The sequence below is a fragment of the Excalfactoria chinensis genome, chromosome 1, assembly GCF_039878825.1.
Source record: "Excalfactoria chinensis isolate bCotChi1 chromosome 1, bCotChi1.hap2, whole genome shotgun sequence".
Classification (NCBI taxonomy): Eukaryota; Metazoa; Chordata; class Aves; order Galliformes; family Phasianidae; genus Excalfactoria; species Excalfactoria chinensis.
Window position 1 is genome coordinate 157,120,509 of NC_092825.1, and position 27,147 is coordinate 157,147,655.

Consider the following 27,147-nt stretch of genomic DNA (forward strand, 5'->3'; position numbering starts at 1 on the left):
TATTTTATCCATACAAGGAGGGGGGCAAGAGGTGGGTGCAGGATTATATTATATATATGTGAGCACAATGCCCAAATGTGCAGGTTAGGAAAAGCCAAAACTCACCTGAATATCAGCCTGGCAAGGAACAGTGAAGGGCAATAAGAACGGCTTCTCCAGACACATGAGCAGCAGAAGGAAGACTAGGGCAGATGTAGGTCTGTTGGTGACTGGGACAGAGTCCTCAATGACAAAGAACATGGAAAAGGTTGAAGTCTATGCCTTCTCCTAAGGCCACTCTCAATGATCTTTGAAAGGTCACAGCAAATGGTACCCAAGGGCTAAAAGGAAGTAAATGTCACTCCTATCTTCAGGAAGTGCATTAAGGAAGTTCTGGGTACCTACAACCCAGTCATCCACCTTGATCCCTGGGAGGGTGATGGAGCAACTGGTCCTGGAAACAAAGGTAATTGGAAGTAGTTAGCATGGATATAATTAGAGAGGTGAAATCATGACTGATTGACACAATCCAGAGCAGCAGATGTTGTTTATCTCAATATCATTAAGGTCATAGACATTGTCGCCCATAATATCCCCATAGACTAACTGATGAAGTATGGGCTGTATAAGTGGGGTAGTAGGGTGGACTGAAAACTGGATAAACAGATGGGCCTAGAGGGCTGTGGTTGGTGGCATGAAGTCCAGTTGGTGGCAGGTTATATCACTGGATAAAATCTTTATCAATTAGCTAAATGATGGGATGGACCATACCCTCAGCACTTTTGTAATAGGTATACATCTAGGAGAACCGACTGATGCTCCATAGGTCAGTCCTGGGACCAATATTGCTTAATATCATGATTAATGGCCAGAATGATGGGATGAGTGCATCCTGATCAAGTCTGCAGATAAAACTGGCAGGAGCAGTGAGTAGCCCAAATGGCTGTGCTTCCATACTGAGGGACTCAAAGAGGGTAGAGAAATGGGACAAAATAAATGCCATGAGTTTCAAGGGAAATGCAAAGTCCTGTACCCGAGGGAGGAACAATCCAGGCACCAGGACGTGCTGATATCTCTTACCAGCTAGAAAGCAGATCTGCACTGCATACCCTTGGGTTCCTGATAGAACTTCTTTGTCTACTGAGTCTATCTCAAATATGTTGTCATCAGTTTCCTTTCATGTGTCCCTCCAGCTCCAGGCCTGAGGACAGCACAGCTTTCTCCAAGGTTGTCCCATTGCCTGTAAGAAGCTCTCCAACATTTCCTAACACTGTGGCTGTTACAATTGTCCCCCCACTCCCCAAAATTGAATCCTAACATGATTGAGAGGCTTTTATTCCACAGCCATGACTCTGTTCCCCAGACCCAGGACAGCACTAGCTGACGGTTAATGGTGATAGCTGCATGGATGAGAACAAGGAGTAAATTGAAGGCCCCCTTGAAAACAGGGGAAACAGATGTTCATAAGGCTCACACTCCTCATCATTAACTTCAGAATGTAAATGTCTGCTAATTCCTTGTTTTATTGCACAGCCTCATGCTCAATGTCAGAGAGAACAATCCTGCAGGGATGCTCCATATATCAGCTCTGAAGGTCGCGGCAATGTACCTAAACAGGAAAGAGGGAAGGGGATGGGGGAAGGTGGCTGGGAACAAAAGGGTCTTCTGAGGGACTACATGAGAAAATGACACACAGGGTGTTACAGCAGGGAGGGGAAGGGGGTGCCCCGTGCCAGCCAAACTGCATTAATGATGATCATCTTCAGCTGGGTTCCCAACTTCTTTGGGTGACCATTTCTTAGAATCATAGAACTGTAGAATTGCCTGGGTTGGAAAGGACCTCAAAGATCATCTAGTTCCAACTCTCTGCAGTAGGCAGAGTCTCTTGGTGAAATTAAAATAAATTAAAATAAATTAAAATAAAATAAAATAAAATAAAATAAAATATAAAATAAAATGCCAAGATATACCTTTCCTTGGAATGGTGCTTGCAAAAGACAACTCCATGAGTTCAAAATGACTGACAGGATCTGGGTCTGTCTTGGAGACCAAAAGATTTCTTCCATGTGTGGAGGGGAGATTTTTACTACCAGCTTTTAGCAGTTCAGCTGGCCACTGCAGCAGCAAGAAGGACTTGGTATTGCTCAGGAAAGGAGGTGAAGTGGAAAGTCAGATCCCAGAAGATGCAGGATGTGCCAGGAATCCTCCAGTCCACATGGAGCATGGCAATGTGGTCTACGGAATCTTGGTGCACAGCAGGGAGCACTTTCAACACTGGATTTATAGTGCCCAGGTTTAACAACTGTGTCCTATATCCATGCAAACAGATGTCAGTGCAGGCATGTATGGCGAAACAGAGGCATGGAAGAGCAGAGCAGAGCTAGGACAGGGAGATGTGTGCAGTGCAAGCAATTTATTGTGTTATTTTTGAGACCAGCAGAACCTCCTCTCGTGTTCTCTTAATGTCTTAAGTTTCCTTTAATAAGCAGAATGTCTTAAGTTTCCTTTAATAAGCAGAGAAAACATGCATATTTATTCTAACCTTTAGCTGTGTGTATGAGGTATAGGTCAAATGCATGTTTGAAGACAGCATGACCACAGTGGCATCTCTTGGATATCTGAGCAATAAAAAGACACCTGAAAGTTTTCCACTTAAAATGCCTCCATTTATCACCATGGACACTTGTCTGCACACGAAATGTGACAGTTTAATAACTATGAAGCAACTGGAAATAATAATTGAGAACATGGCCAACTAGTGCAATATTAATTATCTGTAACAAATACATCAAGTCGGTATGTTGTTGTACCCATAATATTAGCTTCAGCTAGTACATTAAAAGGTCAGCAGGAAATGAGGGATGGGAGAACAACACGTCTGATTTGTGGATGTGTGCTGTAGACAGTCACGAGTGAGGTATTCCAGCCCTCATCCTGATGTTTGTAAAAGCACAGGAGAATGTTATTCTAATCAATCACGCCCCATCCACAAATTCCAACTCATACTCGCCAAACACAAATCACCTGCGCTTGTACAAAGACTTTTTTGATTAGCAGCTAAGACCTCATCCTGAAAAAAGCCACAGGCACAGAGAGACTCCACAGCTGTGCCTATAAGGGTGATCAAAATCATGGCTGGGAACAAGCCTTCATTATCCTTGAGGAATAAAAAAATGCACAGTAATCAAGCAAGGGAGACGTCCAAAGTACTGTTAATTTTGGTGAAGCATATTGATCATTTTGCAGTAGTAATGAAGTGAGGTTATATTTAGAGGTCTCCAAGGGTATGCTAAACATGAAGATTTTGCCCTGGTGCTTTGATGTGATGCGTTAGAGACAATGTGGACAACACAGAGAAAACAGTCAACAGTCAAGCGGTGGTGATCTGTACCATGACCACATCCTCTAAGCGCAAGACTTCCATCAGTATTCAAGCGTGCAAGGCAAAAGGCTAAAAAGCAAACCTGTAAGATATCAAAGGTGAGTGACAAGGAAGCCGGGCACACAAGGATTTAACTTCATTGAGACAGCCCCAAGCTTTTGGTGAGAGGAGGGGACTGCAGTATATTAAACATGAAGCCAGCAAGGATTCAGGCAAGATAAAACCCTAACACCAAAAGTGTGGCTATGAGTGATCGCACCTTTGTCATATTTCATCTCATGTGTACTGTGTGTTTGGGCTTTCTGAGATTATTTAACATGAAATAATACCATCGCAATTTGAGTATGATCAGATCATGGGATATACAGAGTAGAAACCTCTGTGTCAGGTGTGAGGAAGGAAGCTGGTGTCATGGGGAACAAAGAGAGCCACGGACCAATATCCCTCCTGAATTACTAACACCAGACAATCAAGGGTGAATTATCCCCATCTAACCTTTCTTTTTATGGAATCTTTCTCTTTTCCTGAAAGATGTAATGCATGAGTTAAAAGGCAGTTGAAGAGAACAGATAACTTCTCATATCCCTCACGGTGGGATTATAATGCCTTTCAAAACAAAGGCTTTGTATTAGCTATGGACACCCTATCTTATGGCTAAATCCTGACCTCTCCCTACTAAGAACGCCACGTCACACTGAGGCAATCTGTTCACTGCCTTTTACCATTGCTTCAGGTTGTACTGAGTAAAAGGTTTATTTGACTCATTAGTATGAAGAGACTTTTGATCTTGTCTGTCTCTTTCGGATAAGCAGACGGCACTCATTTGCCTCAGCTCCTGCCTTCCTGATGCCTGCTTACTGCAGATGTGTGACAGCTTTAATTTATGCCACAACAGAACAGTGATGAAAAGCGCTGAATCTAAATCAGACTTTTGATGGAGCTTCCTTACCAGGAGGGGAAGGAGCACGGTAATTCATAAACACACGTTATGTTCTCTCACAGACTCACAGCCACTGAATCTTGTGACGTTATAAATGAAGATGCTTGGCTTTGTTATTTTTAATGCCAAAAATATCTTCTTTGTTGGATTGACTAAGTTTAATGTCATACGGGTCCCAGATTTCCCCCTGAGGGAACTCGCAATCTGTATTAACAACCCAGTGCAACAGAGAAGCCCATTTAACACTCCTATTAGCTCAGTACAGAGATTAATTAAGCAATAATCTCTTCTGAGCAGCTCCTCATCAGTGGTTAATAACATGTTTGCTAGTTAGCTTCCTAAGGCTAAGCCTGAGATGGGGTATGTTCGAGTGAGCCGGTTTATCCCTTCAGCAACTGTTAAAGGCTTTATTGCTGATGCAAATTGTACTTCAGGATTTGTAGCAGGAGCACTGTTCATAAAAAGCCACCCGCAGAAGGCAGCCATTTAACCAGCAGGGCTCTCGGACAACAGAAAGACATCCACGTTTAAGGTAAGTGTATCTCTACAATGGCCTTTAAAATATTCTTCAAGAAGTATTTATAATTGTATCTAAGACTTCTATTGGCTTTTCCTAATGTGTTTACTTGAAGCAGCTCCCCACTGACATAGAAACATAGAATGGCTTGTGTTGGAAGGGACTTGAAGTCCCATCCTGTCCCAACCTCCCATCATGGGCAGGGCTGATGCTTCCATGAGTCCTTTCTCCAAGGGGCAGGGTGGGCTGGGGGACAGCTCATGAGCTGGTCACACACTGCTCTGCCCACCAGTTGACCAGGTCAAAACCTACATACAATTTAACTTTTCTACACCTGGAAAATTTTCCCCAGCTCTTGATCAGTAGTGCGTGATGAATCACAGAGCTACTTGAGGCTTGCAGAAAGGAGAGGGGAAAATTACCCAGCAATTTGATTCAGTTCAGGTTTACATCGATTTCTCCTCCATCCCTTTATGGGACACAATGCCAGAACGTATCATGTTAAAGTACACTGCAATGTCTTGAGGTCAAATATCTCATTCAGTGCTGAACACCTCATGAGTTCACATCAAGCCCACCGGCTTCATGGAGGTACCCAGCTCTGGGCACACTTCCACTGTGTGCTCAGAATCACAGGATCATAGAATGGCCTGGGTTGAAAAGGACCACAATGATCATCCAGTTTCAACCCCCCTGCATGTGCAGGGTCACCAACCACCAGACCAGGCTGCCCAGAGCCACATCCATCAGGAGAACTCCGGGTAGGTGTCTGCCCACTTAAGGCTCTGTTCTGCAGCCATACAGATCAATCACCCACTGCAAACTGTGGCAAAAGCACAGGAAGGTGAGTCAGTAGCCATCAGGGGCAGAAGCTAAGAGAGCTCCGGCTGTTCCTTGTTTAATACACAAATAAGCATGACAGCGATTAAGTGCTTTTAGAGAAACACAAAATATTCAGACCCCCAAAAACAACACCTGGCAAATCCTCCTCTGCTATTCTCTGCTGAAAAGCTGAAAACCAATTTCTACGGTTCAGAAGCAAGCGGGGAAGGGAAACATCTTTCCAGATACTGAATTTATCACTTTGGGAGTATATCAATTTAATCATGTCATTCTCTTCACACTTCACATTGGTTTAGATGGTTGAAAATTGGAGTTGAATCTCCCATCCATAGCTGCAGTTTTTTCTTTTCTATCCAGAAGTGCACAGCAGAGCTGAGACTGGAACTGATATATGCATGTTGCCAGATGGAAGAAAAAAATCCTCCAGTTCCAAATTTCTCCATCCTCTCACCTTATTTATTATCTATGCAGCAGATTTTACTACAGGCTCCACCGATTTGATGTAAAATCAGACCTTTTTATTCTACTATGCTGGATTGCGCTCTACAACTTCCTGAAGGGAGGTTGCGATGAGGAGGGGCTTGGTCTCTTCTTCCTGAGGAAATGGCCGCAAGTTGTACCAGAAGAGGTTTAGATTGGACATAAGAAGGAACTTTTTCTCTCAGAGAGTGGTCAGGCACTGGAATGGCTGCCCAGGGAGGTGGTGGAGTCGCCATCCCTGGCAGTGTTCAAGAGGCATCTGGATGAGGAGCTATGAGATATGGTTTAGTGGCTTGTTGTAGCTATTGTAATGGGAGGATGGTTGGATGAGATGATCTTGTTGGTCCTTTCCAACCTTGTGATTCTATGATTCTATGAATAGTATTAAACTGTGCTGTGAAGGTGCTGAAGTAGGACCCAGCGCCAGTGTTCCCTGTGAGCGGACCTTGAGGCCGTGCAACGCTGCTGTGATGTTTCCATTGGGGCTGAGCTCCAGGAAAGCTCTCACGTGAAACACACAGGATACTATGCTCTTACCTGGGTCAGAGGAAGCCATGATTTATGTTAAGATATCATCAGGAGTCGCTCCCCACCTTTTATGTGTGGTTGTGAATGTGGTATGAACAAGATCAAACAACGGGATCGAAGCACGCGTCACACACCGCACACACTTTGAGGCCACTGATAAATGGATGAGGCTGTCTTTGTGAGCCAAAGAAGAAAGAAAAAGAGGGTTAGATTGTAGCAATAAAAATGTAAATTAAAGAAACGAGCAGAGCTAACAGATTATGCTATCATTCCAGAGCAGACAGCGGAGAAGCCACCGCTGCCCATTTATGTCTTGACAGTTCATGCATCAGATGAGACATGCAATGAGGGGCATTACGCTCTGGGGGAAGCAGAGGGCAGAACAGGCACTGCTAAGCGTGAATTTAACAGTGCAGCTGTTACATGGGCAGAGTGGTTTTGGTGAGCTGGCGAGAAGGCCCTTTGAATGGAGCAATTAACACCTCTGAAAACCAACACGTTCCGATTAAGCAGGAGATATGCTGCAGCCAGGCATGTTGGCTGTCGATTTATGTGCCTCTAATAGCGGTCCTCACCAGACAGTTGAAAAGGACAATCAGAAGCCATCAGATACGCACACATGGCCACCCCAAAAGCTGGTGCACACAGTTTTCAGTTTACTCCAGGAACAGCCCGCTGTGAACACAGCATGCTCAGGCCTTCTGAAACCTTGCAAAGTTTCTGCAGCATCCTGCAGCCCGGAGCTTGAAGCCTGATGAGGTACTGCAAGGAAAGGGATTTCTGTTTCAATGCTCGTCTTCCAGCCTTTAATTCCATTGACTGCATACCACTGCCATGCAGAGCAGGGAAAAAGTCTCTTCCATTCTGGACCACTGTTTCATACATTTTAATCATTATCTGCTATTACTCCTCTCCCTTCTCAAGTCCCAAGAATTTCAATTACCTTGGAATGAAATCTTCCAGTTTGTCACCTGTTTTGCACTAAGATTTCTTGAACTTACCCATACAGCCCATTCTACCTTAGTATACAACACTTTGTCCTCTGCATTCATAGAACCATAGAACTACAGAATTGCTCAGGTTGGAAAAGATCTTAAAGAGCGAGTCCAACAACGACCTAACCACAGTACCCCAACTCTAACAACCCTCTGCTAAATAATAGCTCTGAGCACCACATCCAAATGGTTTTTAAACACATCCAGGGACGGTGACTCAACCACCTCCCTGGGAGCCTATTCCAGTGCTTAACAACCCACTCTGTAATGAAGTGTTTCCTGATATCCAGCCTAAACTTACCCTGGTGCAACTTGAGGCCATTTCCCTTCATCCCGTCACCTGTCACCAGTGAGAAGAGACCTGCCCCACTCTCACTGTAAGAACCTTTCAGGTACTAGAAGAGAGCAATAAGGTCTCCCCTCAGCCTCCTCTTCCCCAGACTAAACAGCCCCAGCTTCCTCAGCCTCTCCTCATAGGGCTGATTCTCCAAGCCCTTCACAAGCCTTGTTGCCCTTCTCTGGACCTGCTCCAGCACCTCCATGTCCATGTCCTCCAATCCATCAGGGCAGCGTTAAGGCCTGGAAGGTGGGTAAAACATCTCCCCCTTCTGCAGCATCAGTTTGCACAACTTGACGTTGACCAGCAGGGGGACTCGAGAAGAGGCCAATCAATGCACAGCATGGAGCAATTTGTGTCATTTTCTGGTCTTAACGTTGTTTTGCTAACATTCTCTTCCTGTCTCTCACTCAAGCTCCTTCCCAAAACTGCAGATGTACTGGGAGGCCCCCCACTGGGAGCTGGTTGTACTGAGACTTGATTGTTTACTCCTCTTTACCTTCTGTTTCCCACTTATCTGTTTGTTTGTTTTTAAACCCATACTATTCCTTTATCCTTCACTCACTGCAGCTGAAGTTTTTCAAGTAACTTTATGCAAGACATTCCCCAAGCTCTCGTGAGCATGCAGGAAGCAAACTTGTTTAAGAGCAGCTTCGTGCTGATTTGAAGGGTCTTTGCAGCTCAAGTAGAAGGTATATTTTGGCTGCATCAATGACAGTCAGATTAGATGACCCTAGCGGTCTTTTCCAACCTTAATGATTCTATGCAGGTTCTTTGAGTGTTTCTAGCACCCACCTTTAAGGTACATGGCCCCATTAAGGTACATGGCCCTCCAGGGATGGGGCATCCACAGCCTCCTTGGGCAACCTGTTCCAGTGCATCTCTACCCTCTGTATGAAAAACTTCCTCCTAATATCTAACCTAAACCTCCCCTGTCTCAGTTCAAAACCATTCCCCTTGTCCTGTCACTATCCACCTTCACAAACAGTCATTTCCCCTCCTGTTTATACGCTCCCTTCAAGTACCGGAAGGCCACAATGAGGCCTCACTGGAGCCTTCTCTTCTCCAAGCTAAACAAGCCCAGTTCCTTCATCCTTTCCTCATAGCAGAGGTGCTCCAGCCCTCTGATCATCTTAGTGGCCTCCTCTGGACCCACAACTGGAGCTCCATGTCCTTCCCGTACTGGGAGCCCCAGTACTGCAGATGGGGCCTCACAAGAGCTGAGCAGAAAGGGACAATCACCTCCCTCTCCCTGCTGGCCACCGCTTCTTTAATGCAGCCCAAAACACAGCTGGTCTTCTGCATCTCACTCCATCACCTGGAAACAGCCTAAAAGTACAAACTGAGATAACAAATGTTTTGGACCTAGAGCTGGAGCACCCGTAGACACAAGTGCATCCCTCTCCTCACGTTGCTCCAGGTTACAGGCTCTGCCACTGCTGGAGCCCTGCAAAAGGAAATCTGAACAACAAGCCTTTCATCTGCTCTCCTTCCACGTAAAATCAAGCCAAGAGAGAACTGGGTGCATACATCCACCTTGGCAGTTTTACAGGAAAAGTGTTTAAAGCAAGCACGGCGTAATTAAATACCGAACAGTGAATCTAGTTTGTGTACTGCAGTCTTAGACAAGGCCGTTTCTTGCTATCAAACATTTTTATGTCTTTTAGAGAAGGAGATTAAAACAGGCCTTAACGTAATTGGAAGCAATGATCTAATACTTCCAGCTTAAAGGCAGCCTTAATGCAGCTATAAAATAGGTGAGAATGAATTTAAGCACTGAATAGCTTTGTTAACTCTTGCTCGGTTTAAGCTACTATATGTTTAAGAACACATATATTTTTAAGAATATTTAATATCATCTGTGGTATTAAACAATAATAGCCAAGTCCTCAAAAGGCTTACAGCAAGTGACAAGCTTAGGAAGATTAACTTTTGCCTAGATCACTTAAGTCAATAAGTAAATCCTCATATTTTCTTTAATAATTATTTGAATCATAGAATCATAGAATTACTCAGGTTGGAAAAGACCTTGAAAGATCAAGTCCAACCGCAGCCTAACCAGTAGCCTATCTCTTAAAAAACAACCACGAAACAACACCACAACAACAAACCTCTGCTAAATCATATCCCTGAGCACCACATCCAAACGGATCTTAAACACATCCAGGGATGGCGATTCAACCACCTCCTTGGGGAGCCCATTCCAGTACCTAACCACCCTTTCTGTAAAGAACTTCTTTCTAATATCCAACCTAAACTTGCCCTGGCGCAACTTGAGGCCATTTCCCCTCGTCCTGTCACGTCACTAGTGAGAAGAGACCTGCCCCACTCTCACTGTAAGAACCTTTCAGGTACTGGAAGACGGCAATAAGGTCTCCCCTCAGCCTCCTTTTCCTCAGACTAAACAGCCCCAGCTTCCTTAGCCTCTCATCATAGGGCTGATTCTCCAAGCCCTTAACGAACCTCGTTGCCCTTCTCTGGACCTGCTCCAGTACCTCCATGTCCTTCTTGTGCTGAGGAATGTGGAACTGTAATGTTTCACTGAAGGCTTATGTACAGGGAATTATAGGAAAGCACTGCAGGTATGAGGACTTTGCATTACCGTTCTGAAAAGTAAGTTTGAGCTGGAATTCATATTCAGGCCTTTGCTTGAAGCCAGCACAACTGTCATTAAGCACAAGACAGATGCAAGATAAGCTCACCACACTGAACTGTGCAGTCAACATCTCATATTAGCATGGTTCTAAGCCGAAAAAAAAGGATAACAAACCAATACTAACCAACCACCAAAAAGACCAGTGGCTCGTAACTCCTTTTTAACCACCTGTGAAATCTCTCTCTGGAAGGTATTTCTTCTTAAGTAACTTGACTAGCTTTGTCCAAATCCAGATCCACACCAGACTACTGGAATAAGGATAGGGATTTGGAAAGCAGAAGTAGACAGGCACTTCAGAAATCCCATACATGTATGAAGAGTATGGGGTGGTGGTGGAGAAACCCATTCACAGTAAGGAAAAGATTCATGCACAGTTTTCTTCAGTTTATTATCACGGAGTGTTATAAACTGCTAAAACCAGACATCTTCACATTATTACACCTGATGCTCCATAGAACAGGTTTCTGTTAGCGTGAGATGCATCCTATAAAACTTGCAGAGAACTTCACACAGAAGTCTTTCTTTTTTACCACGTTTATTCACATCCAAAATTACGAATTCTGCATACAAATGGAGTCTTTTCTTCTGTCTTCTACAGCTGCTTTCCAACCCAACAGTTCTAAAACATCAATACCAACTCTGGTAGTGGGATATCAACTAGAAAGAGCCACTGTTGCCATCTGCTTAAGACACACACAATTCCTGCTGGATAGCTGGTTGTGGAATTTTACTATCCTCTGTCTTTTCCTGCCCAGGAACTTGGCACACAGTCTTGCGTTTGAATAACCGTAGACTCAAACGTAACAAGTCGCTGTCCATCGCTGCAGGATTTGTGTAAGTTTGTTTTGTTGCTCCCTGTTGAAATTGAGAAAGAAATAAAAATAGAAAATAGTTGCTTTTAACATGCACGCTGAGAAACTGACCTGAAGCGCTCTTGGTGCCTACAAGTTTAATCACATACATATTCATAAGAAATACCTGGAGAACTACATATTTTTCTATTAGCACACAAGATCACAAAACATACCATGGGGTTGGAAATGGACGAGTATTTCCTTTTAAAATTATCCAGGTTCTTTTTCATTTGGAAGAACAGAATCGAATAATTCATTTAAAAGAGCATGGACTGTCAAGCTGGAAAATAATTCAACCACTGTCTTTGAAATTGTATTTTAACCCATTACTTTCAATACTCACTCTCTAAATGCAAAAAGTGCCTCCTCAGAAGTTAAATGCCAATATAAGAAACAATTTAAGTCCCCAACCTAAAGTAATCTGGCAGCATTATTAAAACATAGACATCCTATGACTTCTCAATAAAAGTCTGTTATTTAATGGACTAAGTCTGCTCCAGAACAACCAACAGCAACTAGCAAAACCCCCTCCCTAGAGAAATAGTACTACCTACTTCCGCATTTTAACCACTCTCTATAAACAAGCCACTTGCCTTTTCATTCTTCATGAGCTGCTTACGAATCGCAGAATCCCTTCTAAAGCACAGAGCTTTACAGCAAGGACCCAGATTGCTGAGAAGACCCGCTCTCTCCTCTTTTCGTAGAAGCGCAGCCATGTTCAAGGCTCCCAGCTCATGTTCAAAGAGATTTTCTGCATCTACAAAGAATTGGCATTTGCAAAGATGAACAAACACGCGGTATTTTTAAATGGTAACATACAATAATATAAATTGACTGGAGTTAAAAAACAATCTTGAAGGAGATTTAACGACTACTTTGAAGGTATTCTGTTGGTATTTCTGCCTTCTAAAAAATACCGAGCTAGTACTGCAATTTGTAGAAAAAGATTTGTAGAAATCTTTCACCAACCAGTTATAGGTTAAATGTAGGTGTACTTCTTATGTAGCTTCAGCACTGCAAAGCAGGACTGGTACAGCAATCATAGAGAAGCCTAAAAATTAAGTGACAGCTCTGGGATAGAACATTCAGACCGTGAACATTCATGGTCAGAAATGTGTGATGAAAGGTGTTTCCTGCTAGTATTTATCAGACAGTGGGTAAAGTTTCACTTCCCAGCAAAACATAGGATAATTGTACCACTGTCAACTCCGGGTTTCAATGGCTGAGTATAAGTGAAATAAGGCTATGAAGAGTACTTCATTTATCCATGGCAGTTGAATTTGGAAAGCAAGTCAACAGATAGTAGTGAACTGCACCCTTCTTCAGGCCTACCTAAAGTAGGCTAATAGTACTCAAAGGGCCAACATAGTTCTTTACTACAGAAAAAAGAGAAGTGAAGCTAGAACCTATCAACCAAAGATGCTTTTCCAGAAGGCTCCTAAGGCATACCTCTGTAATATCTTCTCTGTGAAATGTTGGCAAAGACAAAAAGAATACAAATGCTTGGACTGTAGTATATTTATTTATAAACCTTTCACAATAAATAGGAAGATACTGAAGATGTTACATAATTAAATATTCTGTGTTCTACCTTTTAATAGTCTCATGCAATCTTCGTTATATAGCAAAACATGTGGTGTTTAGCTGAGAATCCTAGCAGGAGAAAATGCATATGCTCGAAAGCACAGCGGCAGTTTCACTTGTGGTAACTTTGATGATCAGGATGTTGCACACATCAAAGGGAAAGTAATGGAGACACTTCAACCTCTCTTTCTCTCTAGACTAAAGTCTCCTGCATCTGGGTACCCTCAAAACGACACAGAAGAACTGATTGAGAGACATCTACTATCACTGCTCTGCTGAACTTTATTTCTAGAGATGCATGCAAGGACTGCTGAGGTGGTTTCAGGTAATATTGTAAACAACCAAGTGAATTCTGCTCTGCGGTCCCTGTTGCAAGAAATGCCTGATAAGAGCTGTTGAAGGACAAAGCAAAACTAAAGCTTACAGAGAAAATGGCATTGTCTCTACTTTTATTGTATCAGACAGTTTGCAAGCTCAAGAAGATACAACAGTGTGTTGTATCAGTTACGGAAATTCCTAGGCATAAGAGCTAGGATTGCTTTTTCACAGAATCACAGAATTGTAGGGGTTGGAAGGGACCTCTAGAGATCATCGAGTCCAACCCCCCTGCCAAAGCAGGCTCCCTACACCACATCGCACAGGTAGGCATGCAGGCGGGTCTTGAATATCTCCAGAGAAGGAGACTCCACCACCTCCCTGGGCAGCCGTTCCAGTGCTCCGTCAGCAAATACTGCAAAAAAAGAACTGTAAGCATCACAGAATTCTTACACAACTGCTGGAATTAAGACACTAATCTGATTGATATGCAGCTGTATTAGATTCCTGAAATACTTATGCAGTGCTGAGGATACACTAGCAACCATTTCATTAAACACTGTTACTAAGAACAAAAGGACAGTTTAATCCCTGAAGAAACAATTACCTTTAGGTTTTTCTAATGCTTTCTGGCACGTCTCTTTAATTTTGGTGAAGAGTTCTGGTCCAGCCAATCGCTTGGAAATGCCAACTCTCAACATAACAGCACCTGGCGTGAACTTTAAGAGCGCAGCCCCAGCCTCTCGTGGTTCTTTTGGCTGCTTTGGCATGAGACTGGACCAATCAACATCTATAACATCCACAGGATCTGCAAAAACATTGACAGAGAATGAGTTATCACACCATCGTCTCCTACCACAGCTGATTAATTTCACAGGCTGCATACATCCATCTCCTAAGAGCAATATCTATCAGACGAACATTGTTCTTGAGTTCTCACTAAAGAGAGATATGCACTTCAAATAAGAGCACTCAAACTCACTTAGATTGGTGAGAATAAGGTGTATACAACTCCTTAAAGAACATAAAGCTTATTGGTTTAAAATAAATACTCCTAAAATTCTGCTTCATTTTGATCCTAACAACTTTGTGAAAGGCTGCTTGGACTCTGCTTAGCCAGAAGATACGGATGCATCACTCAGGCATTCATAGCCATGATAGCACCACTAACGTGCTACGATAGATCCAAATTTCATGCTTAAAAATCTAGTAACTCAACCCTGGATGCTGTTCTTCTGAAAAGAGAGATGTACTAGTTATCAAATAACCATACAACTATGGGTATAAATTTATTACAGAACATATGAATGCTGATCATATAACCCAGATAACCTAACTGAAATTATAACAAGTAGAAGACTCTGTGTTTCCCAGCACATCTGAGAAGCATTCTAGCAATGATAAAATCTGTTCCTAAAAGTATCAGTTCCAAGTAACAATCAATACCAAATAAGACAAATAAAAACACATTTATAAAACTAAACCCTATCCTCCTAGCTTTGTAGAACATAACAAATATTACTTAAAATCATAGCTCTTCGTACTCTATGCTTCACAGACTTATCTGACAGCTACAGCACAAATGAGGAATACTGAGAAGCACACAAACAGCATTCTGAATTCAGAACTACTGTACACTGTAATACTATCTGGAAAGGACAAAACAGCACCACAAGCAAACTGATCTAAACTTTATATTCAAATAATCACAAAGGGGTTTTGCTATACTTTTACCAGGCATCTTCTCATCTTCCTGTTGATCCTCCCTCTTTTCTGCATCACCTGCCAAGATTTCATCCAGTTCATCATCGCTGATTGGCTCGTATTCTCCAGCACCAGATGCCAGTGACTGCACATCATCAATCTTTGCTTCGTCTTCTCCTCCTACAGAGGCAGATACATACTGTAGCTTTAAAGGAGTCATTCTTGTTTCCTAAACATGCTTTAAGCAGGTTGAAGAAAAAGAAGTTTGCTAAACTACCTTTTGAGTTCTTTGGGATGAATATATTCAAAATGAATATAGGTATTCACTCACAGAGGCAGAAAAACTTGTTTCTCCCACGTACAATATGGCAGTTTGAATTTGACGCATATCTTGGTCAATTTGTTTTGTGCAATATTAGTCAAACTACATACCGAAGGCCATACTCAGAAGAAATATATGTTGATGATCTGGTATGCAGTTACTAACATAAATCTATGTTAGCACCAACACAAATTCTTCCCATGAATCCCATTATTTCCTACATGAATGCTAACTCAAATATTCCTTAAAGCCAGGAAACATAAGACACTCAAATGCTGCAGTCGTGAAAGGTACATCAGAAGGTACTCCCTCATCTCCAAGCCTGAGGGACCTGACCAAAGCATTCAAAAACCCAACTGTTCAAAATTCAGGCTTAAAGGTACTTGCCAGTCGTGCAGTGTAAAGCAAACAGAATTTATAAGGGTCCTTTCCTGTGGATGACTGTTCTACTATCTTCTATTTTCCTTCTGTGTTAAGATGCAGTTTCTCTTTTCATTTTGTTCTGGGCTTTTTTCTGCATTTGTAAGAGCTCAAAGAAATGCCACCTTAGCTAGCCTAAATATCAGCATGGGCAAAGCAAGTAAAATACATGCTAAAAGAGTGTAAATTAACTATTCAGATCACCTGGTACTGCTTTGGAGGAAATATATACCATAGACTCATAGAATGGCCTGGGTTGAAAAGGACCACAATGATCATCCAGTTTCAACCCCACTGCAGGGGTGCAGGGTCGCCAACCATTAGACCAGGCTGCCCAGCACATCACTGAAACCTGCTCTTGCAGCAAACACATTAAGGTTCAACACATCATCATAATTAACTATATCCTCAAATATTTTGCTAGAAAATATATTACAGTAAATTCATTCAAATAAATTCCATACATATCATCAGAACCGGAAATTGCATTGTTAGCTTTCTATCATCTTTAGAATGAAAATATGGCAATCTCTGAAAGATTTCATTTCTTATAACTGGGCTTCATGAAGAGCAAACTGTGCATGATCAATCTGATGCCATTTTACAATGGACTGACAGCATCAATAGATAAAAGAGAGGCAACCGTCTACCTGGAATTGTGCAGGGTCTTTAACATGGTTCGGCACTACATTCTTATCTCTAATTTGGAGACGGATGGATTTGAAGGCTGGACTAGGCATGGATAAAGAATTGGTTGGATGGTCGCAGCCAGAAGGCTGCTGTCAATGGCTCTATGTCCAGACAGATGGTGGTCACGAGCGGTGTTTCCTTGGGGTATGTCTTGGAACTGGTGCCCTTTCAACATCTTTATTAATGACACAGACAGTGAGACTGAGTGTACCAAATTTGCTGATGATACCAAGATGAGTGATGCAGTTAATACAAGGAAAGGACGCCATCCAAATGGATCTACCTCGAAAAAAGGTCCTAAGGAAGGCTTCCCAGATAAGTTGTAGATGTCCCATCCCTGGATGTATTCAAGGGGTTGGATGTGACTCTTGGCAATCTGATCTAGTGCCTGATTTAGTGGCTGGCAGCCCTGCCTGCAGCAGGGGGGCTGGAAACAGATGATCTTTAAAGCTCCTTCCAACCTAAGTAATTCTACGATGATTTAAACCCCGTTCTCTGCATTTAGATTCTTGCTTCTTTTATATCTATATATATGTTAGTTCTATTTCATAAACTCCCTTCTTCTGGTCAAGAAACTGTTTGCCCTTTACTTTACTGATGCTTTCCCTGGTACCATTTGGGATAACAAACTGAAGCTGCATTTAGTGAGACTAATTCAGCAAAGTCATTTTTGGACCGTTCCGCCAAGCCACAAATACATTTAACCTACTAATTAGACAACCATTTCTATGATAATTGGACTATGCAGAAAAAAAATCCCAAATAACAGTTGCAAGTCAACACTCATTTTTTTCACTCATTACCTGTCAATTCCAAACTAACAAATAGATCTTAGAATAGTGTACTGAAGCAATTAAATTTTTGGCATTATTCTTCAGCAAAGTGGCTATGCAGAAATGTTACACCTTGGCAAAATTACATCTCATATCATTTATGCTTCTTTGACTCAAAATTTCTTTAGAAAATAACAACACTAATATTCACATAATTAACACTAAGGAAATGCTCATTATAATTCTCCCTCATCCTATTATGCCTACAGATAGAGAGGCTGGAGCCAATATCCCTTTCATTAACAAAGCTTTCTAATATAGCTCTGTTCAGCACTGCACTAAAAGGGAAAGAATAAAGTATCTGACAGTCAAGGTGGTTTCCCAGCATATCTCACCTTCTAGACTCTCTACCTTTTCAGCCTCATTGCCATCTTCAAAACCCTGTAACGATCCTGAATCTTTGTCAGGTCTTTCCTTCTCCGAAGCTGCAGAATCTCGACAAACACCATCAAATTCTTTTTCATGATCTCTGTCCAGTTTTGTTTCGCTGTGTTTTGTTGATTCTTTTTGAGAGGAAATATCAAGAGTTCTGTCCCTCTCTCTTTCAGCAGTATCAGGCAGCTGTCTGTCTCTCTCTCTGTCCAGCTCCCTTCTCTTTTCCCTCTCTCTCTCGCGTTCTCGGAGTCTCTCTCGCTCCCTGCTCCTTGGCCAGTCTTTGTCAATGTCTCGGTCTCGATCCCAGTCTCTCTGTCTTCCCTCTCTCCTGTCTCTGTCTCGCTCTCGATCATGGTCATGCCGATCTCGCTCCTGAAGTCTTTCCCTGCTGTCAAAGGACCCAGATCTGGAGTGGACCTGACGATCTGATTCAGGAGAACTTCTTCTTGAACTGTGGCTTCTTGAATCTTGACGATCTGAATAAAATATTTTAAATACAGGCATGACAGCAGCTCACAAAACCATTTTAATACACCAAACTATTTTAAGGAGCCTGGTATGAAAACTAGACTTTTGAAAAGTATCATCTGGAAATTAAAAATGATATTTCTCCAAGTCCCCAAAAAAAAGATTTTTGGTGGCTACCTTCCAGTTTACAGAAGCAAAACTGAAGTACGTAATTTACTCAGAAATCCGAACAAGAATAGGAAAAAAATAAATAGGAATCATCTCTTAAAGTTATTTTCAAATCATGTTTTTGTTGTTTTTTTTTTTAAGCTAGGGATGTCTTGGTTAGCAAATGATAAATTTAGAGGTAAGTTTTGGCAAAAGCCATTATAAGAGTCAAAGCTGATTTAGGAAGAAGATATTTTTTCTATTGATGCTGTCTATATTTTACAGAAAATTTTCCATCATCTCTTTATAGGAATTACAGAAATAAAATAAATCAATCGCGATTCCTTGGATTTGCAATAAAGATGATATTCATATGCACTAAAAGTATCCCTATGAAGAACCACAACAGATTTACCTCAGCAAAAGCAGCTCCTCTGATCAAAATGAATCCCTCTCCCAGAACGAAGGGACATTTTGCATAGATCTCAGAATTTCCACATGAAAATTAATGTTGATAATTCATTTAAAAACATTATTTCAATAAAACTAGTTCAGTGTTCTGTTAGCAGAAGGATTTTCTCTTTCAGTTTCATTTGTCCTAGAAATTACTTTATCCTCCAGACAGTGCAAGCTGCCAAATCTGACTGAATGTTTTGATATGAACGAAGTGGTAATAATGCCCACTGAGGATCAACTTTTCAAACACGGCAACACTTCCAGCAATCTTGATTCACTCCAGTTTTACTATGAATGGCAGACAACTTCCCTCTCCCTTCATTCTGCTTACAAATTAAGATTAATTGGGATTTGTACCTTTGCATCTCCACAGAGAACAGCAGTCCAGACTCACTAAAAATATATTCTTACCTGAAGATGTGCTGCGACTGGGCTCCCCTCTTTTCAACTGATCAATTCTGGACTTTCGTTCCCCAGTGATTTCTAAGCTTTTCTTCTCTCTGTCCCTGTCCCTAGAGGTACTGTGCAGGATCCTCTTCCGTCCGGTCTGGTCATCGCCACTGCGATGAGCTGACTCATTGGAAGGGGATCGAAGTCTGCTTGAGGCATGGCTCCGATTACTACCAAGACTGCTGCTGCGTTTCTGATCCACAGGTTTACGATGTGGTCCATCATCTATTGTAACATGTGGGGCTTCCACCTTTTCTACTCTCATTCTGTGACTCTTTCTATGGGATTCCTCAGTGCTTCTTTCTGGAACGACAATGTCACCACGTTCTGGAACATCTTCATCGGACCAGTCACTAAATGTAGTCTCTTCTCTTTTCTGGGGGACTTCTGCCACAGCTTTCTCAGGTGGTGCTTCAACCAGTTCCTCTTTTGTCACAGGAGGGGTTCTCGGACCTTTCTTCTTTTTATGATGTGGAACAATTTCTTCATCGGAAACCTCAGAATCACCCTTGGACCTCTTCCGCTTTTTCTCTACGTTTTTCTTTTTTTGACCTTTCTTGGGAGAAAAGACCTGGCTTTCCTCCGTCGTTGATTCATTAGTGTACCTTTCCACCCCACTGTCATCATCTTTCTTTTTCTTTGTGGCCTTTTTCTGTATTTTAGACTTCTTCTTGCTGTCATCATGCAATCTATCAGAAGCATCTCTTTCTTCAGAGGGACGGCGTCCAAGACTTTCCTGAACTCTGGACCGGGAGCTTTCTGAAGCATCTGGTTGCTCTCTCTGCTTATCTGATGAAGAAATTCTCTCTCTCTCTTTAAACTCTGGTTCTTCATAACGCCGGGAGCTTTCCTTTCTGTCTGACTTTCGTTCTTCTTCTTTCCAGCGGCTCTGTCTTTCTTCTGTAATGTGAGAGGGACTCAGTGATCGGGATTCCTGTGGTCGCACAACCTGGCTAAGAAGTCTGTGCTTTTCATCTACAAAACGGTAAAAAAAGAAAGTACTTGTACAATCTAGAAAGGACAACAGGTGAATATGTGGTATCTTCTGCACGCTGAAAGGTTTCAATCACTACAAATAATCCATCATTTCAGTTACGTGTTCTGTTTTCCCGCTGTTTTTTTTGTTTTAATCTGCTGCAGCAGCAACAGACTACTTTTGTTTTGGTAAGCATGCATCTTAACAGACATGGAAGGGGAAAAGGAGACTTACAAAAGCTTTCTTCATGTGGTTTTTTTTTTTCTGTTTAAGATTGCAAGTTATTTTCCTTAAGCAAAGGCTAATCCTGGTGCTGCAGCAGACAGCCTACTCCTACTTACTTTTATCATCTCCACTGTTATAAGCATCACTGTCAGGAGAGTGCTCACGGCGACGTTTGGGTGACTGACGAGGGCTTGGACTGCTTTCATTTCGGTGACGCTTCCTGCCGAGCAAATATTTGTAGTCAAATTTCTTGAGGATTCTTTCAAGAAAACATTCAATAATTGAGTTTATGATTGATCTGATCTCTAAAGCATAAGCACCACAAACATAATACATCTCACACAAGATATACACGAGCAAGAATGCCAGAAAGTTTTGTAGCTTTCTAAGTTACTTTAAAACTTGAAGTATTCTTTCCTGTCATAAATATGTAAATTATCTTAAACAACAACTCCAATACTTCAAACAACTGTTTGTTTTTTTACAAGAAGGTATGAACAAATATTAAAATAACTTTTTTTTTCCCGTGGCAATGATCCTTGAAATGGGCTGACCTCAGCTGGCAGCTTCTAATGTAAATATTTGCTTTTCCCCCCAAAGGGATGGAGGAGAGCTACATTATTTACAGAGCTCCACAACTCTCTCACACAAAAACTACTATTATTTCCAAGCAAAGCTGCAACTCAGGACAACACGGCTTTGCTCATTATTGCTGTCACAATGAGAATTTTATTGTACTAACTGAAAAAAGAAAAAAAGAGATCAGTGGCATTTACTTAAAAAACAGAAACATCACACATTTACTTGGGTACTGTTCATGTCTTCACTGTGTAGCCTTCTGGTATTGAAAAGTCCACAGTGCAAAGGGTAATGTATGTTCACCAGAAACCTGATGAATAAAGTCATGATCTCTGGACCCACACCGCAGCTATCTAACTCATGAAACTTCAAAAGGTACCACAGTCTGCACCAACAGTGCAATGCCTGCACTATGAAACCAAGGCCACACAGACATACTTAGAAGAGGAAATGATATATTCTGATTCAGTTGTTAAATCCCGAGTTGTTCCATGATTCTGCCCTAGGAAAGCATCATACTAACTTCACCAACACAGCATACATGCTGATTTTGTAGCCACTGGCACATGACACATAGATGCAGGGAAGACATGGCTCTAGACTGTACCTCTGCATAAGCAGAGTATCCTCTCCTTCCTTATGATACCGTCCTGCTTACTAACTGACATCAATACTAAAAGAGATTTTCCTTTTGACTGAAGAAACATTCAGATCTACTTACTTGGACTTCCTTTCTTCATGGACATCTCTTGAGCTTCTTTCTTCTCGAATATCTTCTCTCTTGTCCCTGCGGTCTTCCCTTCCTTTGTCTTTGTCATCCCAGTCTCTCTGTCGCTCTCTTTCTTTATCTCTGTCTCGACCTCGCTCCCTTTCTCGTTCCCGCTCACGATCTCTTTCACGCTCTCGCTCCCTCTCTCGTTCCTCCCTCTCTCGCTCTCGCTCCTTCTCTCTTTCTCTTTCTCGTTCCCTTTCTCTGTCATGGTCCCGGTCTCGATCACGCTCACGATCCCTATCTTTGTCTCGCTCTCGCTCTCTCTCTCGTTCCCGAGCACGATCTCGTTCCAACTCCCTTTCCTTCTCCCTCTCTCGTTCCCGGTCTCTTTCTCGCTCCCTCTCTCGCTCCCTCTCTCTTTCCCGCTCTCTCTCCCGGGCCCTTTCATCTCTCCTATCATCACTCCGATCTACTCTTCGTTCATCTCGTCTTTCATCCCGCTCAAGGTCATCACTTCGTCCTTGATGTCGTACTGGTGAGCTTGCTCTCTGATCTGTGAAAAGAGGAAAGGTTTGGATACCAAGCGTTATAGGGATGACGTATACATCACTTCCACTACCCTAATAAAATACTGAGAGTTTTAGTTTTGACTATGTAGATATTGGTTTGCATTAAAAGAGAAATGACTCCCTGTAGAAACCTGGGTATTCTCATGGGGATGAGAGGGACACAAAAGGCAGTACAAATTTGGATTTCATTTTTTTTTTAATCAGTATTTCAGGAGGAAGATTTCCTTACTTTAGAAAAAAGTCACTCGGATAATTTTACCTTCTACTAGATGTTTCTGAAAGGGTTCAGTAGGTAATTAATCAGTCTAGACACTATTAACGCATAACTGTATCATTCAAAATCTTATATAAGATCCTGGAAAGCTCTGAATGATATATGCATGAAAATGAAGTACTGTAACTTCTTTAAGAAAATGTTAGCTCCAAAAACAAAGTGTCACAGGTTTACAAGAACTCACTACATTTATTTTGCTTCAATTTTTACTATATATCTCCTATATATCTCCTGTATACCGCCTATCTCATCCCAGAGGAGATCCCTGAACAGAAATACAAAACCAAATCCAACTGAAAAGGAGAGATGATTTTGAAATACAAAACTCATACCTGCTCTATGTTTTCATATGTCTTCATAGCAGCTGTTTTTCAATGATCAGACAGTGGATCACAGTTATCAAGAAAACTACTCTCACGTCTAAAATAACTGATCCAGAAATCCAGTGAAGCTTATTATCTAGAGGTATTTGCTAACTGGAGATCTACAGCTGAAGTTTAGCTGCACTTTATTACTTTTTAATATATTTTATTTGAGTATTTCTGTAAATTTTGATGACTTTCTAACAGTTTTTGTGCTGATGTTAGAAGTATTTCAGCATTGAAAGACCAACAAAACTCATTCCACTATACATACCCTAAGCCTTATACAATCAATAAACATGGACTGTGGAAATAGGGAGAGGTCCATCACTTTGAGTATACTTCCCTGTACACTGAGACAATGTCCACCAGGGACAAGAAGGCAGAGTTTGAACAGGACTAAGTCAATAAAACATGCATTTCCACTGGTTTAATCAATTTTAATCTCAGAGTGAATTAATAATGATTTAATGCTCCCCCATTACCAGGCAAAATTAAAAGTCAACTTGAATGACATTTCTGCCATAGATGTTAATACTTGTTTTTACAGATCTTATATCATTAGTTCATGCAATTGGTTCCATGAATAGGTTTCACATTCTCCAAATTGTGTCTGTAACTATATAATATGATTTACTGGGCATACCTAGTACTAGGTTTTAGACAAGAGTCTATTCAGTAATATTTATAATGTCAGGCTTTGTGACAAAACATCTACACAAAGCATTTACATTACTCATGACACCTGCAAGTGTATTAGACATCTGAACATGGAGTGTCAGCACTTCTTAAGTAATCTTATTATTTGAAGCAATGCTCCAATGGTTGGGTATGCCTACCTGGGTACTTTAGTTGAATAAAGTGAGATCAAATATACAAGCCTGCATTTTAAAATCACACTGAAATGTTTCTTCGTATGTCACAGAATTAAGTACCAACAAGAATCTATCCTGATAGTCCTCCAAATGACAAATTTTAAGACAGTCATCTAATCATGGAAACTACATACTGTATCTCTGAAGAGGATTCAAAATTACAAAAAATGATCACAATTTTTAAGGAAGAAAATAACAAATCTTATCTCCATTTAAGCTCTTACCCAAAAAGGAAAAAAACAGCACATTCAAAGCATCTTCTCTTCAAGAAAATGTTGTAATAATGTGTTTCTGCTTCTAAGTTGCTGTTTCTTTTAGTTTGTTTTTAATGAAAAATTCAGTATGATATGGAAAGTACAAACTACACTATAAGTTATTTACTGGGTGTTCGGAAACAAATTACATGAAAGCTAGTCTGCAAGAGCCAACCTCCCAGGACACATTCAGACTGCATCGTTTTTCAGCTAACACGAGAAAAGAAACCTAGAGAACAGGTTTGCTGAAATTCTGCCTTGAAGACACAAGAGAATCTAAAGGAGTAATTTTCACAAGAACAAGCAATAAGAGTCGTAACTCAGAGGGTCAAAAAACATTCCACGATGTAGCATACAAAACATCCCTTTGAAAAACTGAAGGTGAACACCTAGAACACACTTGTCCTTTCCAAAACACTCTTATTGAGAGAAGAAAAAAATCACTGCAGTTTTATATTTGTTCTTCACAGCTTCTCCTTTCATTTCCATATAATTTTAATTTGCTTGACTCCTCTTCCCTTAATTGGAAAGCAATACAAATATTCTCCAGAGTGGAACTTGTTACTGAGTTACTCAGAGACAACAGAGTATGCTTCCAGGTGAAAGTGTGACATCTTGCATGCTCTGTCTAAAAGAACAATCCTGCCTATTCTTTCCATGATAACTGGTATCTGTACCATCCATACATGTTACCTCTACTGAAGAATTTAACTTGAAATATAGGATTAATATTAGCATGTAGTTATTTATGAATAAGTAGTGGGAGGAGGTGGAAATAAAGGATATTTACCTTCACACATACACTGTGTGTGTGTAATACATATCTATGTGTGTGTAATATAAACATCAAAATACCTCTTTCTCTGTTGTCCCGCCTGTCCCGTTCACTATGTCTTCTTTCAAAGGAGGAATCCCTTGCTTGGTCTCGACTATCGTAGCGATCCCGATCAGGGTAGCTACTCCTTGATTCCCAACTGTCATGGTAGTTTCCACTACTGCTGTGGCCATCAACCTGGGATCCTCTAGTCCGACTTCCTAATAGTGATGTAACAATATAAAAGATGAGCTCTCACACATATGGAAATCCATTCATGCTTTAAACTAACTATAGTATTTATCAAACTGTTCAGTGAAGTGCATCAAACTTTCAAAAATACTGTCCAAGTTTAGAAATTTCCCCCCCCCTTTTTTTTTTCTCCATCAAAGAAGAAATGGGGATGAGGAAGAAATACGGCTTTTAAATGCCTACACAGTTGCTTAGGAGAAAACAAAATTGGTGTCCAGAACTTGGAGACGTGCTGTACCCTACTAATCTACTACACATCAGCCTCTTGCTGCTTGTGGCCCATGGGAAAACCCAGGGCTGGGGGAAAGAATCACTAAGATTGTTGCATGGACTTGAGTTTGTTTTAAACCCGTATGGTGGGATACTGGTGTCACGTCTCTTTTTATAGCAGCAGGGCGATAATTTTAATCAACCATTTTAATTTAATAACAATAAAATTGAACATAACTTAATAGGATGAACTATTTGGCAGTTTCCATATGTCTTATCAAACAAGGTAATACAGATGTCAAGATTCAATCTCCAATGATAAAGATGTTTATTAGTGTCTTAAATTACATCATACCTTTGTCAGATAATTCCGGCCCTCTGCCTCGACTTCTGCCAGTTCGATCGCTTCTGCTCTCATTTCTGGAATCACTTCTGGAATCATTCCTTGTTTCAGCACGAGAGCTCTCCTCTCTCCCATGGGATCTCCCATAGCTGCGTGAGTCCTCCTGATACTGGTCATCCTTTTTATGGGCATCCCGACTTTCTCTGTCTCTATAGTCATGAGAATCTCGCGTAGAACGTGAGTCTCTTTGATCACGACTATCTTTGTTATCTCTGCTATAATCCCTTGTATCTCTGGAGTCTCGAGTGTCTCTGGATTCCCTCGTCTCCCTCCGATCTCTGTTATCCCTTGTGTCCCTCCGATCTCTTCCATCACGAGATTCTCTATCGTCTCTATGATCCCTGGAGGTACTCTGCTCCTGGTCATAATCACGATCATCTCTTGTTTCTCTTTCTTTTTCTCTTTTCCCTCTAGTTTCTGTAAAATATTTCAAAAAGTGTTATATACCCTTCTTAATCAAAGCAAGCAAAAATTTAGAAGACAACATTAAATCAATATCATAAAAATATACTTTGACATACACACTGTAAATTAGAATTAATATGGGAGAAGGAAGATGTGATGCTGTGTATCCATCTAAATACTCCATAAGCTTTAAAATCTCTTTGTGAATTTGAATTTGTAACTTACAAATATTTAGCAATTCAGAAGAGAGAGAGTATAGTACAAATAAATTTCTAAGACTTTAGAAAGAAAACACACTTCGACAATTTAAAGACAGTTACCACTTTTCTTCTGGTCATAGGTTCTCTTCTCCACACATGCGCTTTCTCTACTATAACTAGACCACCTGCTTTTAAGACCTCAATGCTCTGCTAAAATCTTTTTTTTTAATTGTTTACAACCTTATCACTCCAGGAAAGTGAATTCACAGTAGGTCTAAAAACACTGGCAAATGCAATCTTTGTAATTTGTCTCTTGAGAGAAATGGCATGTTTATCCACTACAACTTCACAGACTTCCAGAAGAAACGATTCTTTCTTTGCATGCACCTCACTTAATGACTTCAGATAAAGCTATCAGTGATGACTGGACTAGCATTTAGGTACCTCAAAGAAGTGAGCAATAATAGGTACAAATGTCCTCCTGCCACCCAGCTGATCCAGTAGCACAGAATCACAGAATGGCTTGGGTTGGAAGGGACCTCAAAGATCACCTAGTTCCAACCCCCCTGTGATGTATACAGGGTTGCCAACCACTAGATCAGATTGCCCAGGAACCCATCAAGCCAGGTCTTGAATGCCTTCAGGGATGGGGCACAGACAGATCTAGAGATAACCCCATGACAGATGGGGCATTCACAGCTTCTATGGGCAGCCTGCTCCAGCACCCCAAGTGAAGAATTTCTGCCTAACTTGTAACCTAAA

At 41.3% G+C, this 27,147-nt stretch overlaps 1 protein-coding gene across 5 annotated transcripts in view; it reads right to left on the reverse strand.

Moving 5' to 3' along the window:
• Positions 1–11,022: 11,022 nt before the first annotated feature.
• Positions 11,023–27,147, reverse strand: part of ZC3H13 (zinc finger CCCH-type containing 13) — a 45,866-nt gene continuing 29,741 nt past the window's right edge. For 4 of the 5 annotated variants that reach the window (XM_072359155.1, XM_072359191.1, XM_072359184.1 and 1 more), the window contains 10 exons: positions 25,733–26,197; positions 24,957–25,136; positions 21,777–22,320; positions 20,593–20,696; positions 19,237–20,250; positions 17,715–18,230; positions 15,139–15,294; positions 14,018–14,218; positions 12,105–12,268; positions 11,023–11,512 (listed from right to left, as the gene is read on the reverse strand). In XM_072359155.1, coding sequence (XP_072215256.1) covers positions 11,342–11,512; positions 12,105–12,268; positions 14,018–14,218; positions 15,139–15,294; positions 17,715–18,230; positions 19,237–20,250; positions 20,593–20,696; positions 21,777–22,320; positions 24,957–25,136; positions 25,733–26,197 — 3,515 coding nt within the window. In that variant the 3' untranslated portion in view covers positions 11,023–11,341. The remainder of the gene's footprint in view (positions 11,513–12,104; positions 12,269–14,017; positions 14,219–15,138; positions 15,295–17,714; positions 18,231–19,236; positions 20,251–20,592; positions 20,697–21,776; positions 22,321–24,956; positions 25,137–25,732; positions 26,198–27,147) is intronic. The other variant, XM_072359175.1, reaches the window with a different exon arrangement.